Raw genomic sequence first — 21051 nt, 5'->3', positions numbered from 1 at the left:
TATGGATACACGTTTACTACACGTTTTAACTATTAAATATAGTTATATATATATTATTTCTTTCAGATATAAGCTTAAGAAAATATGAGTAGACAAGTCGAGGCTAACCATCTGAGCTCGCGGTCACAGGATCTTAGCGCTCCGGTTGAAATACAACAGCGTCATCTCTCACCACGTGATAATCTTGCCGCGTCTCACACTCCAGCTGCTCTGGGCCGTTGTCACAGTTAGAAAGTCGAATCAGCGGCCTTCCCCCGTAGAATCCACTAGTTGGCCGTTCTTCTTTTCCAGTCCCCCCACCCGCCAACTCTGACTCCCCCTTCCTCCAGCACAAGCACCCCTCTGAACAAGTTGGAGACTTCCTTTGCGGTCAAGAACCAGAACTCACCCCGCCGCCCGCGCGGGGCAAGCGAGCTTAACTGCACCCGTCGATCTCCCTCCGGATTCCGATCTCACCAGCGCCTGCAACTTCTCGTACAAGTCGCAATCCAGAGGCAGCGGTGGTGGTTTCTGCGGAGAGCCAGCCAAGACAACTCTGTTCTAGTTCGTCAGTTGAGAAGAATTGCGATACCAGGAAAGGCTTTGTGTGCGTATACAGGGCATGGTGATGCCGGTGGGAATGTGGAGCTCAGGTTTGTGCTAATTCTTGAATTTGTCCTATTATCTGCCAAGTTAATTTTGTTCAGTTCGGTTCTGAATTGCTGCGGGGCTAGATACGGTTTCAGCTGGAGTTGCTGTGCGTTAGCCCCCTTCCAGCCTCCCTGGTTCCTCTTTTTGCAATGTTTGTGGTTCTCCTTTCGTCTTGCGATGGATCAATAAGCTTATGCTAGTTTAGTGAATCTTCATCAGGCAAAGCAAATCAGGCACATAGAAGTTCCATACTCACTGACATTAGGAAGCGCTCCTAATTTTGTAACTGTGGCATCATGATTTTAGCCGGGAACCATAAAACTCCAGCGTAATCTTGACAGATCATTCGGTTATAGTTTTTTCTTCCCAAACGAATTCATGCTCCTTATATGGAGTAGCACAGGGCCAACCCCCCTACCACCGTGAGATTTTTTGCAGTCGGCAGAGTTAAGTGCTTCCGCTGTTGGTGAAAGCTGTGATAGACTCACGCGATGCAATTCATTGATCAAAGGCCGCGAGTACAAATAGGTCTAATCTTTACCATAATCACTCAACCGATTTATAGTAACAGAATCGGAAGGATTAGGAAGGAAACCGGCTAAACATGGCAAGCAACAATACATACAATATTATCGCTAACACGCCCCCACAGTCTGATCGTCGTTGCAATGAATGTTTAGACTGGATCGAAACTTAGAAAAAATAGAGCTAGCAGACCCTTTGTGAAAATATCAGCATACTGAGAGGTTGTAGGCACGTGAAGAACGCGAACGGCGCCAACAACAACTTTCTCGCGGACAAAGTGAAGATCAATTTCAATGTACTTAGTGCGCTGATGCTGCATCGGATTCATCGAGAGATATACTGCACTGACATTGTCACAATAGATGAGGGTAGCTCGTGTGGGTGGGGCGTGGAGCTCGTGAAGGAGTTAGTGAAGCTAACAAGTTTCAGCAACAGCATTAGCAACATCCCTATACTCAACCTCAGCACTGGATCGAGAAACAGTGTTCTGTCGCTTCGAGGACCACGACACCAAGTTGTCACCTAAAAACACAGTGTATCCTGAGGTGGATTTCCGAGTGTCAGGACAACCAGCCCAGTCAGCATCGGAGTAGGCGACAAGATCAAGTGTGGCGGAGCGACGAAGGACCAAACCGTAGTTTAAGGTGCCGCGAACGTAGTGGAGAGTCCTCTTAAGCGTTGCAAGATGGGGCTCTCGAGGATCGTGCATATGGAGGCAAACCTGCTGAACTGCATAGGCTATGTCCGGCTGAGTGAAAGTCAAGTACTGGAGGGCACTAGCCAAACTGCCATAATAAGTAGAATCAGCCATAGGGGGACCATCGGCGGAGGAGAGATTGGCATTTGTGTCGACCGATGCGCTACACGGCTTGCAGTCAGCCATGCCTACGTGCTCCAGAATCTCCAAACAGTACTGCTGCTGATTGAGAAATAACCCAGAGGACTGACGGGTGACAGTGATGCCAAGAAAATGATGAAGCTGGCCTAAATCCTTCATGGAGAATTCTGACTGAAGAGCAGAGATGATCCATCTAAGTAAAATGGACGACGAGGCGGTTAGAACTATGTCATCCACATAGAGCAAAAGATAGACCATGTCGGCACCGCGATGATACATAAATAAGGAGGTGTCTGACTTCGCCTCAATGAATCCAATGGAGAGCAGGTAGGCTGCAAACCGGCTGTACCATGCCAGTGGTGCTTGCTTGAGCCCGTACAAAGACTTGTTGAGACAGCACACTAAATCTTGAGGGGCAGGATCAACAAAGCCGGACGGCTGGATGCAGTAGACTGTCTCCTAAAGTGTGCCATGAAGGAAAGCATTCTTCACATCAAGCTAGTGAACTGGCCAATCTCGAGAGACAACAAGACTGAGGACAGTACGGACGGTGGCTGGCTTCACAACAGGGCTGAATGTTTCATCAAAGTCCACGCTAGGGCGCTGTGTGAAACCCCGCAAGACCCATCGAGCCTTATATCTGTCCAAACTGCCATCAGAGTGAAATTTGTGACGGAAAATTCATTTTCCTGTGACAACATTGGCACCCGGCAGGCGTGGAACGAGGTCCCACGTGTGATTGGACTGGAGTGCAGCATGTTCTTCGTCCATTGTTGCGCGCCAATGGTGATCAGCAAGTGCGGCACGGTACGTGCGAGGCACTGGAGGCAGAGAGGAGGCATGGAGATTTAGCCATCGGTTGGGCAAGTGAATGCCACACTTGCCTCGGGTAGTCATGCCATGCGAGTTGAGCACCGGAGCCACACCGAGCTCGGCTGGCGGGCGGGCGCCAGGGATGCGAGCGCTCCTCGTGCATGTCAGGGCACCGAGAGAGGGCAGACCGAGCTATCCATGTGCATTGGAGTTGTGGGCCATTAAAAGGTCATCAGGGGCTGGAAAGGGTCCCGTCTCAGGGACCGAGAGAGGCCAAGAGCCAGCCGGTCCAGGCGCACTTGGCAGCCCGAGTGTTGACATCACTGTGACAGGCTGGGAGCAGGTCAGCCGGGTGCACTAGGCAAACCGGGCGGTGAATCCGCCGAGTCGAGCGATAAACCGGGCAACCTAGGTGCACTTGGCGGCTGGGGCGTGGATTCCAGGCGGTCCGATGGTAGCTGGGTCGGTCTAGCAGACGCGGGCCGAGGAGAGCCGCACTGGTGGCCTCGGGAGATGCCAACTGGGGAAACCTGAGACGCCGAAAAATCCTCCAAAAAATTAAGGTCAGCAGCACATGTGTTATTAGATGAAATCTCAGCATATGGAAACGAGTGTTCATCAAAAGCCACATGACGTGAAATAATCACCATGTTAGAAACAGGATCAAAACACCGGTACCCTTTGTGCTCCAGAGGATAACCAAGAAAAATAGACATGGTGGAGCGGGGGGAAAGTTTATGGGATGCTGTGTCGGATAGGTTGGGGTAACATTTGCAGCTGAAAACTCGGAAATGAGTGTAGGATGGGTGAGTGCCGTGGAGAGCAGAATATGGGGTGTAGTGTTGCAAGGTTTTTGTCAGGTAGCGATTGATGAGGTAAGTGGCGGTGTGGAGGGCGTCGACCCAAAAGGAGCCAGGGAGACCAGCCTGAAAAAGTAGTGAGTGCACAATGTTATTTATAGGCCGAAGGATACGCTCGACTTTGCCATTTTGGGGAGAAGTATGAGGGCAAGACATCCGCATGGTCACTCTGTGGGTGAGAAAGAATGTGCGCACGGTGGAATTATCAAATTCATTGTCATTGTCGCACTGAATATCACGGATGGATGCAGAAAACTGGGTTTTGGCAAAATCAAAAAAATGAGACAAAGTTTGGAAGGTGTGAGACTTGAAACGAAGAGGAAAAGTCCAAAGTGTGAACAATCATCAAGAATGACAAGATAGTATTTATAACTAGAGACACTTAGTAATAGGGGATGTCCACAGATCACAATGGATTAAATCAAAAACTTTTTGAGCCCTAGTAAAGGAATTTGTAAAAGGAATACGTATGTGTCGGCCTAACTGACAAGCGTGGAAATTAGTGGAGACCCCGCCTTTGGAAGGAGGATGGCCGAAGAGTGAGTTAATTGAGCAAGAGCTTCATGACTGAGGTGACCAAAACGGTGATGCCAAAGCGTGATGGAGGAGTCACCAGCGAGGAGGGCGCAGGATGGTGCTGCGGAGGGTGAGGCCGATGGGATGAACGTGTAAAGATCACCGGAGCTATTGCATCGTCTTGGCCCATGGATTTTATGGTGTGGGCCAGGCGTGAGGAGCGCCCTGGGCACACGAGGTAGGCGCACCCTGAGTGCCTCTGCTGTCGCCATTGCCGCAGCCGCCGTTGCCGTGACGATGACGATTTCGGCCGGAATTGATGTTCCCGCCATAGTTGCCACCTTGGCCACCTGAGTTCTTGGCATAACCAGTGGGCGGAGCAGGATTGGAGCTAGGTCCCGCGCCCCTGGAGCCGGAACCACCGCCGGTAGAAGCAAGGAGGACGGTGGAGGAGCCGGCAGGATGATGGCCCTTGGTGATCTCCTCCAGGAGAATTTGGGACATGGCCTCAACAAAGGATGGAAACAGCTGCTGCATTGGAATAAGGGTTTGTAGGTGAGTGAATTTCTCATTCAGACCTTTGAGGAGGGAGAGAACCAAGGTGCGGTCGGCGACAAGTTCCCCAAGGTCAGCGAGATTGTCCGCCATGCTCTTCAACAGGTGGCAATAGTCGGTGACGCAAAGGTCACCTTGGGCGAAGTTGTGGAACTCTGTCGTAAGGTTGAGGGCGCGACGTTCTCGGTTTCCCAAGAACTGATGTTCAAGAGCCCTCCACATGAAGCGTGATGTAGTGTTGACCGTCATGACGATCTCCAGCAACCGGTGGAGATTGTGCCATAAAGCCCAGCGATGATGACACAATCCATGTGAATCCAATCCGCATGGTCCGGGCGGAAAGCGTCGGTCAGCACATGATCGGACATTGCATACTTGCCAAGAGTGATAAGAAAAAGGTGGCGCCACTTGGTGTAGTTGCCCGGCGGCGAGGTCGAGGGTGACCGAGAAGAGAGACTTGATGTTAAGGACAACAACCGCCTGGGCATGGAGCGACGCAAGAGAGGCATCGTCGAGGTCGATGTCTGTGAGGCCGGTGTGGATCGGCAGGCCGGCAAGCGTGTAGAACAAGTCTCCAGACGAGCCGGCCAGTGCGGTGCAGAGGGGCATGGTGAAATCGGCAGGCGCACTCGTGACAAGCAAGGGATGCCCAGCGTGTGCATGGGCGGCAAAGGGTGCCGCCAGATCGATCAATGATGCCGAGGCCGAGGGGGTGGAGGCTGGTGCGGTGGAGCCAATAGCGAGAGACGAAAGCGTCGCGCGCACAGCATCGACGGCTGCAGAAGCCACCCGGTCGGCGTGAGCGGTCACGGCAGCGGCGTCGGGTCCAGTGTTGGACGCATCGGGTTGGAGGGCAGCACAAACAGCTGCGACAGCCACCTCGATGACAGCCACAAGTGGGCCGGAGGCAGCGGCAACAGGAGGAACGACAGGCGCACTGGAGGAGGCGGCGGTAGGAGCGTTAGTCGACATGGAGGTGTTAGATCAGAGCAGAAGTGAGAGATTGAGAGGTATCTGATACCATGAAAGCTGTAATAGACTCACACGATGCAATTCATTGATTAAAGGACGCGAGTACAAATAAGCCTAGTTCTTATCATAACCACTCATCCGATTTATAGCAACAAAATCGGAAGGATTAGGAAGGGGACCGGCTAAAGATGGCAAGCAACAGTACATGCGATATTATCGCTAACAGTTGGATTCAGCTTTTCCTCTTTTCAGTCCACGTTCTTTTCTTCCTGCATTTTTAAAGCATTTTTCAGAACGTTAGCTCCGCAACGTACTGACAGTGATGCCCCATTGTGTGCTAAACAAAGCATCAGCAGGCAAACGCCCAGCACCGGCAGAAAATCCTTGCATATGGTGACATTTGCTAAGTAACATGGATGACACCAAGTCGTTTAACTTTCGCTCACTTATGGCTTGTTCGCAAAGAACATCGGAAAACACCATATGTGTCTCTATAACATGTGATCTTAGGACCCATATATTATCTTATAGCTAATTGTATTTTTAATATAGACATCCTTGCAATGGTATCTATCTAATTTTTTCAAATATTTATTTAACCGAAAGAGTGAGGAATCATATTAAAAACGATAGCTTTGGCAGGTGTTGTACTAACCTTTAGCCATTGCGCCAGGGCGGAAAGGCTCAGGGATAGAATAGCCATGGATGCTTCTTGATGCATCAAGTTTCTCTGCTGTACCTTCATCAGAGTTCATCACTACTTCAGACCATCGCTGTCACCTCGGACTGCGGAGTGCTTAGTTTCGATGTGCCACGATTCACCGTGGTCCAACCCGGCAATGAAAATTCCATTTACTGAGCTGCATCCAACATTGTACTGTAACAGCGATGTCTTGTTATGGTCGTTGCAGACTTGCAGCCATAAAGATTTTACAGATCAACATATACGGTGCTAGAATTCGTACATGCACGGGACTATCGATAGTAGGCCAACCAAGTTTGACCCTGTGGGCCGGCTTCTGAATCCCTGTTACAGGAGCACTCACAAACTCATAAACTCCTTCAAAAAGAAATCAAAGAAATGGTCACTCGGAGGGGAAGTTATCGACTTGGTCGTTCTGGTTGTGCTGCTGTGTGTTGATACTTTTTTGCACTACTAATTCAGATTCGTCTCAGGTGTCGGCTGAAACAACAGCGTGTGTATGGTGTATCTGATTAACTCTTGCAGTTGCAGTTGCAGATAGCACAGACGAATATGACATGTTGCTCTGAAGTCTCGAGGTGCTAGTGCTGTGTGGCCGGGGAGTTCGTCCGAGATGCCTCCGAACGCTAATGGCAGCAACGACGGGCACGAGATCGTCGAGGTCGTCGGCGAGCCTGGCACGCAGTCGGGGACAATGAGACTGATGGACTTCATCCCCATCTATATCCCGACGGTGGAGAGGGGCGCGCTCAGCAAGAGCCGGCGCAAGCGGCGGTTCTTGGACTTCCTCCGCGCCCAGCCGTCCAAGGAATGGTTCCTCCGATCTACCTTCGTAGGCCGCCTCCGCCGCAGGGGCCAGACGTCGACGGGGACAGAGCCGGACTCTGACGAGGGTGACAGCACCGGCGGGCGCCGCGGGCCGCGGAGGCGCTTCCGCGTGCCATTCGTGCGGAAGATCAAATGGGGGAAGCTGTGGAGCTACGCGGTGAGCTGGTGCAGGAAGCCTGCCAACTTCGCGATGCTCATCTGGCTGGCGTTCGTCGCGGCGGGGCTGCTGCTCCTGCTCCTGCTCATGACTGGCATGCTGAACGACGCCATCCCCGACGACGAGCGGCGCAAGAAGTGGACGGAGGTGATCAACCAGATCCTCAACGCGCTCTTCACCATCATGTGCCTGTACCAGCATCCCAAGATATTCCACCACCTCGTTCTGCTCCTCCGGTGGCGCCCCGACGGCGACCGCGAAGAGATCCGGAAGGTGTACTGCAAGGACGGCTCCGCGCTCCCGCACGACCGCGCGCACATGCTGGTCGTGGTGGTGCTGCTGCACGTCACCTGCTTTGCCCAGTACTTCTGCTGCGCTCTGTTCTGGAGCTACACACGCAAGGACCGCCCGGACTGGGCGCTCAACATTGGCTACGGCCTCGGCACGGGCTGCCCGGTCGTCGCCGGCCTCTACATGGCGTACGGCCCGCTGGGACGGAAGCAGTCCGACGAGCCCGACACGGAGTCTTCGTCTGCCGAGGCGACACAGGGGCAGGACAATCGGACCGAGAACGATGGCCGGGACGTGGAGATCAAGATATACAACCGTCGCGTGGTGGTGAGCAGCGCGGAGTGGAGCGGCGGTCTGTTCGACTGCTGCGACGACAGGACGGTGTGCGCGCTGTCGGCGACGTGCACGTTCTGCGTGTTCGGGTGGAACATGGAGCGCCTCGGATTCGGCAACATGTACGTGCACGCCTTCACCTTCATCCTCCTCTTCGTGGCGCCGTTCCTCATCTTCAGCGTGACGGCGCTGAACATCTACGATGACGACATCCGCGACACGGTGGTCGCCGCGGGCGTGCTCCTGGGCTTCTGCGGGTTCCTTTACGGTGGGTTCTGGCGCGCGCAGATGCGGAGGCGGTACAAGCTCCCTGGCGGGCGCGGGTGGTGGTGTTGGTGCGGCAGCCCCACCGTTGGCGACTGCGCCAAATGGCTCTTCTGCTGGAGCTGCGCGCTGGCGCAGGAGGTGCGGACGGCCAACTTCTACGACGTGGAGGACGACCGGTTCGTGGTCATCCATGGCGCGCGCAACCGGGAGGGGCGCCCCGTGCTTGTGCCGCTGCCGCGCGAGGCGTCCACCTCCACGCACTTGCGGAGCCTGTCGTGCCCGCCCAAGATCGACGCGGTGGACGGCGGCGGGGTGATGAGCCCGCTGGGGGCGGAGATGGCCATCGCCATGGAGAGATCGGCGACGTACCACGCCATGAGGCCGCCGCTGCCTCCGCTGATGCAGATGGACCAAGAAGAGTAGTGGTACTGTCTACCACGTGTGTCTGTGACTCTATACGTACGTACGTATGTTGTAGTAGTCTGCTAGTGCTGCAGATGAGCACTCATGAGCTCCCCCTGTGTAGAGTAACTCGGCGAGCTACTTGGCTTATACTAGATACGGATTATATTTTTGTCTAAAATTTATTCGAGAGCTAGATTATATCACCCATTGGACAAATCACAAAGTTAGACTACTGTCACCTGCTGAAAGTGCTACAGACACTGATAATACCATAAATCGTGTCCTTTTTATTTCATATTGTACATATTATATTTTTATCTGAATTTTTTTAAGCTAGATCTTATCACCCATTGGAAGGACGACAGAAAGCTAATTCTGTAATTTTTTAAAATAAACATGTACTTTTGTAATTTTTTATTTTCGAAATATAAAAAATGGCGCTGGAGAAATATGGCTATGGGCTATGTGCGGTGTGGGTTAAAGGCCGCTTTCTCATTATTCGTCAAACGGAAGGTCCATATCAGAATAGTTTAGACCCTGATTCCGGCCTAACAGTGGAAGGACAGGCTGGGCTAACTATCGTGAGTGCTCAACGTGGCTGGCCCAACCGTTTCCTGTCAAAAGTTCTACACACGGCCGCATCAAAAAGATATCTGGGCTAAGCCTGCTGCAGTCGCTGCTTTTATCTGTCGCTGCTTTTATCTCTTTTCTCTGGCAAAGTAAGTTACGTACTACAGCGATGCTATTCATCATTCAACAAGTGATACAAGTCTATGCGGCTGCACGCCAAGAGAAGAGAAAAAAGAATGCACTGCGCAATGCGTGGACATAGTCGAATCGACGGTGGCACAACCTGATCTCTGTGACGGCGCACCGACGTCACCGACCAACCATCGACAGCCCTGAACAGGGGGCATTGTCACGACGCAACTGCAGGCGAACAAGTACTCGACACACACGCGCAAGCTGGCCAGTTTTAGCAGGGATGAAGTCCACCGATGAAGAACTACTCTTGCAGCCACGGACGTAGTGGCACAAGGATCGCCATTTCCAACTGGCTGGAGACACATCGTCTTCTCACATGTTTGTTATCTGACGGAGTAAGTACAAGACAAATGCAGGCACCGAGATGTGGTGGTCGTGGTTGGTGGCGACGCCGACGGAGATAGATAACTTGGCACCCTTTTCGGTCTGGCTCCTTTCGCCGGGGTGACATGCCGAGTGACTGGATGGATGCCGGGAAATGGAGTGGGCACGGCCTGGTTTAGCAGCCGGCAGGAAGAGAGGAGGTCATTACGCCTTGGTGACCCTGGCTAATGGAGGCGCCTATGGGGCACTTGGAGACTCGTCTAAAACAAAGCTAGCTTTGCCTAACTGCTGAGAGAGACGGGTGCGTGCATATGAATCTTTAGTCAGATGACAACCTCGTGGGCCTAATTACTTTCTGGCTTTTCTACACAGACTTCCTTGTTACTGGCAGGCAGATCGGCAAATGGGTACGCGAGCTTTTGACGAGGGGAACATGAGCTGATGAGGCCTCGCCTACTTGTTGTTTCTGGCATGTCGCCAATAATCTGCCAAATGCGTTGTCAAAAAAGAATGCTCGCATAAGCGTACATGTGGCGTGCCTCCACTTTTACTATTTGTAGCGGATCAGTGTTGTCCATGTACAAGTAAGTGGGTAACCTGTCCCTTTTGCAAAGGATCTTTGTCTGCACTCACGCAGGGCTGCAGAGAGAGGTGAACTTGATCCAGTTTTGATCGACCAGCAGTCGCTGTTCTTGCTATCCGGATATGGTCCGCGTCAAATCTTAGTACTACTCATCTGGCAAAGGTTTGTTTTTGTGACACTGATACGATTGCACTGATGAGGGTAATTGAGTCCAGGTCGGACGTCAGATATCGGCAGTGGAGAGTAACTGTAAAGCCGAGAAAGCTAAGGCCGGCCGGGGTAAAAGTCAAAAAGGCGAAAGGGGCTAGTGAGCAGAGGCGGAGCAGGGTATTTTAGGTGTTATAGACACACCAAAATACCTTGATGTCAGTATAAATTAGTTTATTTTAATAAAAATTTGTAGATACCAATATAGATTACTATCATAATCACATGGTTGTTCTAGCTCCGCCGCTACTAGTGAGTAGTGATATATTATTAGTACTGATGGTGAGCTTATCACTGTATGAAACTACTTCCAACAATATATCACTAAATTTATTACTGTATGAAACTGCTTCAAATTAACAATATATCACTAAATAATTGTCTAATCTCTAGTATATTATTCATTGTGAGATATCATGTGAGACCTAGATTCATATGTTATAGATAAAATAATAACATATAAGAGCATTGTAAGTTATTTAGTAGTAAATTATGGAATCTTTTATTTGTGATGAAGTGAACCCCAGAATGCAGAAGACTGTCAAACTTGCTGGAGCGCTGCCGTTCATTCGCTAGAGGAAAGAGATCGATGCAGTAGATATTTGCGCATCGCGTAACCTTGTGTTTTTCAGCTGCAGAATTTGCTGCAGCATGCAGACGCAGTGACGCACCAACCAACCAACGTATCGAAAACGATGCCGCAAACAAATAAGCAGTACTTAATTCTGTGCTGTCACGCTGCACCAGTAAGCAGTGCAGTGCTCTCGACCGGCACAGGGATCAGGGGGACGCGGCACGGAGCAGCCTCCCCACATCGCCCCGCCCCCAGCAGGAGACAGGACGAGCGATGCCGAAAGCCACGGCCTTCGAGACTGCATGCGATCGTTGCAAAAAAAAAAGAGGGCAAGTTGCATGCGCATTGCGCACTGAGAACAGTTTATATCGCAACAGCTGCGCACGTCTCTTGGCAGGCAGAACGCCTGTTGCTGACGCTGCTCCGCTCGCGACCACCGGCACCGAGGCGAGGCCACGGAGACAGGGACCGAGTCCGAGAGGCGCCTGCCCCGAATGGCTCACCCCGAGATCCGCCATTCGTGCACGAGCTGCTGACGCGTGATCTCGTGAAAAAGAGAGTCCGTTTCGTTTGGGACGCCGCTCTTCAGCTCAGCCTTTCTCCCATATATCTCCACACCGTCGAACCTTTTTGAAAAGCTGGCTCTAGCTTTGCTGGAACCTGATCTCCGAAGAAGTTCCTAGATTCCGTAACCGTACCTTTAGTGCCGTTGTTTTGCGATGGTAAATACTAGTACTCCGAGGTAAAAATCAAAAAATAAACAATATATTAGATCGTATTTAAAAAAGATAATATGATATTATATTTATAAATATAATATAGGTATTCGATACCTTATTCAACGAATATGGGTTTTCGCTACACCGTGCACCAAAAAGGACAGACCTAGGTATTTCTGCACTTCATATGCCAATATGGTGGACTGCCGAAAACCCACTGTATTCGATAAATGAGGTGCCAAATAAGATGCACAATGTCGTATTCCGTACCTCATGTGCCGAATACAACCGAGTCCTATGACGTTGTCACATTTGCCATGTATTGTCTCTTGTCGCCTCTGCCACGTGTTGTCGATGCGAGGGCTACATACCTACCACCTGCAGCTAGCTACACTCATAATAGATATAGGACGGAAAGCAAATCTCAGTTTTGCTTACATACATCTGTCTAATACGTGACCCGCAGCAGCAACATCATGCATGTTCCCTCTCCAAGCTCTCTCTCAGTCTGAAACTATTATTATTGATGAGCTTACACTTCTATTAGTCTTTTTTTCTTTGCATATCTGTACTAAGTTGCTTTTAGCCCTGATTACACATGTCGCATTGGACAAAAGCATATACGAGTTGAGTTTGTGTTGCTTAAAGACAATGCACGCTCAAGAGAGAGTTATGGTGAGTCTCAGGGAATCATGCTGCTAGTCCATGGAAAGCGTCTGCTGACAGAGAGAGAAAGAGTCGTGTTATCATTTCATGTTTTAAGCTCGGTCATGTGATCACTTCGTGTCTAAAGCCTGAGTCAGGAAAGATGTATTGTCATTTTATGCTTAAAGCTTTGTCGTGCGGTCACTTCATATCTAAAACCTGAGTCAAGACATAGGTATGAACATATCTCACAGTTTGATCCTAAGCACATTAATGTTATCAATTGTCAACTTTCAATAAAATTAAAAATTATTTGCTAATTTAAATGTATATTTTAAAATACCTAATTCACCGTGTAGTCTCAAATGTTATAGGCAGCCTTAACACTTAGCCTTGTATCATTGATCTCAAGATGCATAGTGTACAACTGTTAAATACCTAGATCATCTTAAAAGGGCGGTGAAAAGTGGCGACGCAAATTAGCGGAAGAATGCTAGTTGCGCCAATCAATGCTATCAGGGTAAGATGGTTGTCGTCTCCGAGGTGGTGATGAGAAGTTGTAATGATGGGTACAAGTAAATTCACTATCATCTTTAAAGTCATTAGTGTCCTCCGGATATGGAGGCCTTGGGGGGGGGGGGGGTTGTTCTCGCATGAAATCATCGTCATTGTCATCATCTTGAGCTATCACGATAGGAACACGTCCTCTTTTCTTGTTGGTTGTACGCCATCTCGATGTGGTGCGTGAACGTCCTCTTCCTTGAACCTTCCCCTGTATGTCTGCTGGAACATCGAGGCATTAGGGCATGAAATCATCATCTTTATTGTCCTCATCATTTTCTGGTTGAATAGTAGAGGGTGCACACATACCCCTTAGGTTCTCTTATTTTTATTGTCTTCTACAAGAACCAGGCATCACATCCCCGCCGAAGAGCATATACATCACCAAGAAGCTTGGTATGTCTTTGTTGATCAACTATACGTCTTTCGGGAATGCCTAATGCAAAAGAGGATCATTCGAATCAATAGAAAAAAGTAAGTAGGATTACCAAATAGAAAATGATGAACCTGAATGTGGGATGCATACCAGTCGTACAATATCACTATTCTTATTTACCTTATAGAGAAACCTAGCACATAAGGATGGTCGGCTAGTTTGCACACCCTAAGATACCTTTGACGCCGCTCGTGCAAGAGGGCCCTAAGATTGTCGGTGGGTACATATTGCAGTGGAGCGGTTAATGCAGAACAGAAGAGTCTTGCATGCAATTTGGAAACAACTTGGATTAGATTGTTCTCGTTGAAGAGATCATCCTTTCCTTCACACACAACCTGTAAGAAAATATTAAGTGCTATATTGATCATTATATGCGTTCATAGAAAGCCTGTACTAGGAGATTCAGCTATAGATTTATTTATCCTTGACTACAACATTTTGGCTCTGCAACAAAGCATGAATCCCTGATTATTTAAAAAATATTAAATAAGTATTAAATATCAAATTAATATTTAACATTGCTTAAAAATAACTAATAAATAAAGTTATGTGTCATTTTTTTTGACAAACATTAAATAAATTAAAAGTAATTATATTAACAATACAGTGAATAAGACATAATAGAAATTATTATAACAATAAATCAAATAATACATATATCATGACCAAGTACAAGTGTACCGAACAACTGCATTGGTTATTCAACGACAACACCGCCGCACAAAATTCCCAAGAGTATAAGCGTCTGGCGGATGTGTGGCCCTCATCCCACCGGCATACGCTGGCCCCTGTCACGTGAGCCTTTGCTTGTCATCTTCATCGTCCTGCCCTGTGGGACCCCCACCGAGTGTGTATCCAGATGCGCTAATTTGACCCTGCATGTACCATGATGAAGGATCCTTATGCGAAAGTGTCGACACCTCTACTATATGCTCTGATGGAGTCCAGTGTGCCAAAGGCTCATCCTGCTGGGCCCACTGTGAACCCCCAGGTCCATCGAGATAGTACGGGTACTATCGGATGACAAGTTCGGTAAAGTTGGCGGCCTGCATTGCAGCAACATAGTTAAAATCTTGCATGCCGCTCCATTCAGGCATCTGCTGCGTGCAATCAATGACGTCCTCTTGATGAGTCGATGTTGCAGGCGTAGGTACCATCGTAGTCTTAGGAGATTGTGTCTACTACGGGGGCTGTGAACCCAGTGTACACTGCTCGGACTCAGGAGCCTGTGTTCACTCCTATGTCTTAGCACCGGAATGTGAAACATGAAGCTCTGAAGTTGAAGGTGCCTCTCACTACTGTGCACCGAAAAGGATGAGCTCGAATGTTTTTGGCACCTCACGTGTCGAATACGGTGGACCGCCGAAAACTCACTGTATTCGACACATGATGTGCCGAATAAGTTGCACAATGCTGTATTCGGCACCTCATGTGCCGAATACAGCCGGGTCTTGTGACGTTGTCGCATTTGCCACGTGTTATCTCTTATCGCCTCTGCCACGTGCTATCGGTGCGAGGGCACTGCAATCAATCCGGTTGATGCGAGGGCTACATACCTACCACTTGCAGCTAGCTACACTCACAATAGATATAGGACGGAAAGAAAATCCTAACTTTGCTTACATGCATCCATCTAATACGTAACCCACAACGGCTATATCATGCATGTTCCCTCTCTTCACTCTCTCTCAGTCTGCAACTACTAGAATTGATGAGCTTGCACTTCTATTAGTCTTTTTTATTTGCATATCTGTACTAAGTTGCTTTTATCCCTGATTACACACACTCAACTCATCAGTGTCCTCTGGACATGGAGGCCTTAGAGGGAGGGGTCATTGTGGCATGAAATCATCGTCGTTGTCATCATATTGAGCTATCACGGTATGAGCACGTCCTATTTCCTTGTTGGTTGTACGCCATCTCGATGTAGCGCGTGAACGCCCTCTTGCAATATTCCTTGAACCTTCTCCTGTATTGCTGCTGGAACACCGAGGCATTGGGGGCATGAAATCATCATCCTCGTTATTTTCTAGTTGAATAGTAAAGGGCATACTTGTACCCCTTAGGTTCGCTAATTTCCATGTCTTCTACAAGAATCAGACATCACACCCCCGCCAAAGAGCATATACATCACCAATAAGGTTGAGATGTATTTGTTGATCAACCGTGCATCTTCCGGGAAAAAAGGTAAGTAGGGTTACCAAATAGAAAATGACGAATCTAAAGGTGGGATGCATACTGGTCGGACAACATCAGTATTCTTCTTTATCTCCTAGAGAAACCTAGCACAGAAGGATAGTCGGATAGTTCGCACACCCTAAAATACCTTTGACGCCGCTCATGCAAGAGGACCCTAAGATTATTGGTGGTTATATGTTGGAGCGAAGTGGTTAATTTAGAACATAAGTGTCTTGCATGCAATTTGGACATGGCTTGGATTAGTCTGTTCTCCTTGAAAAATTCATCCTTCCCTTCATGCACAACCTGCAAGGAGATATTAAGTGCTATATTGATCGTTGTAGGTATCCATTGAAAGCATGTGCCTTCCCTTCCCGGTATAGATTTATTGATCCTTAACTGCAACATTTTGGATCTACACCGAAGCATTAATCCTTGATTATTTAAAAAATATTAAATAAGTATTAAATATCATAATTAATATGTAACAATACTTAAAAAATAACTAACAAATAAAATTGTGTGCCATAATTTCACAAACATTAAATAAATTAAAAATAATTGCATTTACAATACAGTGAATAAGATATAATAGAGATGACTATGATAATAAAATGAATAATACAAATATCATGACCAAGTACAAGTGCACGGAACAATTGCACTGGCTACTCAACGACGACGACGACGCACGAAATCCCTAGGAGTGTAAGCGTCTAGCGAGTTTGTGGCCCTTATCCCAGTGGCCTACGCTGGCCCCTGTCACGTGTGTCTTTGCTCGTCATCTTCATCGTTCTGTCCTGTGGGACCCCATTGAACGTGTATCCAGATGCGCTATCTCGGCACTGCATGTCCCATGATGAAGGATCCTAATGCAAAGTGTCAACGCCTCTACTATGTGCTCTGACAGAGTCTAGTGTGCCGAAGGCTCATCCTGCTGGAACCACAGTGAACCCCCCAGGTGCATCGAGATAGTGTGGGTATTGTCCACTAACAAGTTTGGTAAATCTGGTGGCTTGCATTGCAGCAACACAGTCAAAATCTTGCGTGCTGCTCCATTCAGACATCTGCTGAGTGCAATCAATGATGTCCTTTTGATGAGTCGATGTTGTAGGCGTAGGTGTCATCGTAGTCTGAGTACGCTATGTCCACTATGGGGGTTCTGAACCCAGTGTACACTACTCAGGCTCATGACCCTGCGTGTACTCCTCTGTCTCAGCACTAGAACGTGACACAAGAAGCTCTGCAACCGAAGGTGTCTCTCTCTACGGTGCCCGAATGGGTTCCCCATGGGCACTGGACAAGCGCTTGTTGTGGGAGGCACGACACACGTCCATGACTGATAGGTCATACCCCCTCTAATGTGGGGAACAACTACCTAGACAACGTATAGCGAATAGCAACCGGGACCCACTCGTCCTCATTTAGTCCCTGAGAGGGGTTCTGATCTCTCTATGTTGATGACCCACTTGCTTCCCACAAGTTTGCTCTAACTGCGTATGCATCTCGTACACCTCTTTGGTCTATATAAAATGAGGGTCATGTTAGTAATACAGATGTTTAACTAATATAAAAATTGTTAGAAGTACCGCATCACTTACCACAACATGAAGAAGGTGGGCAAATACTCAAGGAAGGGTCTGGGGATCGACTCTGCAAGTCCGCTGAGTAAGGTACCATGAAAGATACTTCCAGTACATGGCGTCATCATATTGTTCAACGGGAATGACGATATCCACCGTGGCTGACTCTGTCCCACTCTGTATGTGCTCGACACTCATGGATGCACAGTCATTATATGCCTCCACTCTCCTATGCGCTCCTCCTAAACATGATATAAACAGTTATAATTCCTTAACATGGATCACATAAGGTACTAATGCTACATCCAATAATACACTTGCTCGTGTGCCCTTTCAGTGTCTCTTGGGGGAGGTATTTGCACCACCTGTCGCTACACTGGCCTATGTACACTCTCACAAGAATATATTTTCTCAATATTCATGTATAAAAAGAATCATATGTTCATCCATAAGTATGAGTCACGCAAACAAGAGGATGTTATGAGCCTCCAGTCGCAATTTCGGTCACTCATGACATACACCATGGATTCCACTTCACAAGATCTGTGTTGAGGACATCCAGATCACTATTCATCCAGGAGTAGCTATCATAGTCTTGTTGTTGACTTCATCTCAGCCTTGCATGATTCCACAGATACCCTATCGTAGGCCTTATGTCATCTGCAACGCTATTGGAGATAGAGACTGGATAATAGCTCTTTCTCACCCATAATCGACAAATCGAGATGTACTCCCAGCTCCATAGCTGTAAGAGGTGTATGCAACCTGTAACAGATCTCTTCTTCTTTGACCATTGGGTTGCAGCACATAATCCTCTGCAGGTTACAGCAATCACAACAGATCCTCAACTTTAAGATGTCAGCTCGTAAGGACGTGACGTGAGCTGACCCGCTAACCATAAAATATGGAGAATGATTTAATTGTCTGTCGTGTTGTAGAACATGATGCCTCACAATAGAATGTATATGTACACCTCATAGTGCAGCATAACTGTAGCATCGTTTGCATCCGGTGGGCATGGACCAAAATATGACAGCCCTTGAGTCCAACATCCTTCATGTCATATTGCACACCAAACCTACAAAATGCAGATGGTGAATGAAGCTTGAATAACATTAAAATATTTTAAGTTCATTACATAACAAATAAGTACCTGCTTTTAACGTAACCCTTCCATTGCTCCTTTGTTTGTCGTGGAGCTACTAACGGGGCGCCCCTGATCGGTGGCCCTGTTAGCATGGCCATATCCCTTAATGTTGCGACAATCTGCCAAAAGGAAAGTGGAACGTGTGCGTCTCAGGATGTCACCGATAGACGAGACATGTGAGCAGTGCTACATCAATCGACGGGAGAAGTGTCCGGCCACCTCTAGCCATCATGAGAGCGAAAGATAGTAGTCCTGCATGTGCAAGTGGCTCGTGGAATCGAGGGTCTAACTCCTTAATCATGTGGACACTCCAGGTATGCAACGGAAGCAACTGCAAAGGTATCCAATACATGTTATCAATAAGTAACCAATTATCGTGGAAATTAAAAAGCATATATAATTGTGGTACATGTTGCCCTGTGAAAATCATTCTTCCCTTATGGTTCTCATCGTACCGTTACTAAAGAAGCTCGGGAAGACCACCATGAGCTATGACAATAATTTCAGGCCTAATGGTTCAATAAAAACATCATATGTGATGCTAGTACCTTATGATATATTACAAAATAGGTAGTACAATAAATAGGTGAATAACAATTTAGAGTGCAAACCATGTCTGTGAATAACATCAGAAAACAAACTAAATTGCAGCAACTCAAATCCAGTATAGTACGATAGTGGCCTGATAGTTTACTGTCGGGTTGGGTAAGTCCTCTTGTCATGGACAGATTGTTTGCAAATTTTGCACTTGCGTAGGCCGTCAACAACATTTGTTGCATCCATATCATCTTGCAACCTCATGGGCCTCTAGGCCTTCCTGGATCCATGAATCATGCTCGGGGATAAGGTACATAATTAGGCCTCTCAATCGCTCTGTAGCTGTTTTCGATATTGAAGAAACGCATCTTCGAAAGTTATGTGCTCCTCAATGCATCGATCATGAATTATAGTGATATGTATTGTGATCCATCGTTGCCATCCATATCTCTTCAAGGAGCGAAGACATGTGAGCACGGGATATGGTGCAGTTTTGGCTTATTGCATTTGCACTTCATCTTGTCAGGCCCAAGTTGGCATTGTTGCACGGTGTGTCATGTACTATACTGTAAAGCATACCTGCGGTGGCACATAACCTCAAATTCATTGTTGGCCTGGTCGTAGATTCTGGTCCGATTAAAGTGTGAATTATTTCTCCTTCTGGATACGATTTCCTGCGCCTTAGGAGTGAACCGCACGCTGCACTCCATACATCATTACCACGGTCTCAAAAGTAGTCTGCCGTTCTATAGAATGTGAGCTAAATAATGTCACACAATGGGAGGCCCCGAACACCCTATAGGACATTGTGGAACGCCTCAAATATATTCGTTGTCATGATGGTATACCTAACATGGGATACTATAATTTTAGAAGGGCTATTTGCATAACAAATGATAAAATACGATCATTAAAACGTTATGAGCTAACATGACACCGTCAATGTCATTGATTAGGGCCCAGCGCTCCACCGGCTTTCTCGCTATCCAGTGGTTAAATGTAGCACGAGAACAGCTAACGATAGTTTGACCCCCCCCCCCACCACCACCACCATTTAATTCTGCAAATGGTCCTCCTGTGCTTGCTGCTCTGCCATCTTAAAATGCATCTAGTCTTTAAGTATGGTTTTGATATTAATGATAATACATCTGAACTAACAATATGGTTGATAATTGTTAGTAGGTTTGTAGGATAGATTATACTCTAATAAGACAATCAGAGGAGGGGTGAATGATTGCAGAAACCAAATTCAAAGATTAATTCACCCAAATCAAAAATCGATTTAACCTTGATATTCCACTTGAAACAAATTATACATGCTCTGGTAAAAACAATATAGAGAAAGATCCACTGATCCGATTGCTCTCAAATTTGAACAGATGAAATCAGATTCAAATATGAAACAAACCCAACAAGAATCGAATCAATCGAATATGTGGATCAAGAATTATGACTAGTCGAAGCAGACTATATCAACCAGAATAGAATTGATCAAAACCTAGTCGAGTTGACCAAAAAGGTACTCGAGAGTAAACCAAACTCACTTGAATTTTTCTCATATCAAACACTAGATATTCTAGCAAAATTTTGGATAGATTAAACTAAGATGAAACTTGATAGAAACACGAAATTAATCAAAAACCAAAACTATGTACGCAGAATATAGAACAGAAAGAAAAATCTAAATCAGCAACTCGTCAACTTTTGGAACTTGATTTTCATTGCATACATGAGTTTATAAGATGCATCGCGAAAGTATCCAACAAGGATTTCCATGAAACCCCAAACCCTAGACAAATCTACTCCCTAGATTAATGTCTAAGTTCTCTGAGTATGTTCTTGTTCTTGTTACTCCTTACCCTGACCGAGACACTCTCAATATATAGCCCTCCAAACCATCCTTAGCTTGAAAGCAACATGTTTGTATCCTACTTGGATACAAACCATACCAAAACATGTTCACACATAATCGAATCCAACTCATGCATGAGTCCGACTCCGACTCTAACTTGATTCTTTATAGGATTGGACTTTCCAACCTGTCAGACCGCAGCCTAACCTGGCCAAGTACTCGAACAACTCCACCATTCGAACACATT

The 21051-nt window shown here is 47.4% G+C and overlaps 1 protein-coding gene across 2 annotated transcripts; it reads left to right on the top strand.

Annotated features, from left to right (window-relative positions):
• Positions 1-256: 256 nt before the first annotated feature.
• On the top strand, positions 257-8896 carry LOC133912309 (uncharacterized). 2 transcript variants are annotated; one of them, XM_062354976.1, is made up of 2 exons: positions 257-632; positions 6944-8896. In XM_062354976.1, the coding sequence occupies exon 2, from the start codon at positions 7026-7028 to the stop codon at positions 8709-8711; it is 1686 nt and encodes a 561-aa protein (XP_062210960.1). In that variant the 5' UTR covers positions 257-632; positions 6944-7025; the 3' UTR covers positions 8712-8896. The 2 variants fall into 2 exon arrangements, with proteins under 2 accessions (XP_062210960.1, XP_062210959.1); XM_062354975.1 differs by having other exon boundaries at positions 6938-8896.
• The last annotated feature ends 12155 nt before the right edge of the window (positions 8897-21051 follow it).

This window comes from Phragmites australis, chromosome 3 (genome assembly GCF_958298935.1).
Source record: "Phragmites australis chromosome 3, lpPhrAust1.1, whole genome shotgun sequence".
Classification (NCBI taxonomy): Eukaryota; Viridiplantae; Streptophyta; class Magnoliopsida; order Poales; family Poaceae; genus Phragmites; species Phragmites australis.
This window is presented reverse-complemented; position numbering and strand designations above follow the sequence as displayed.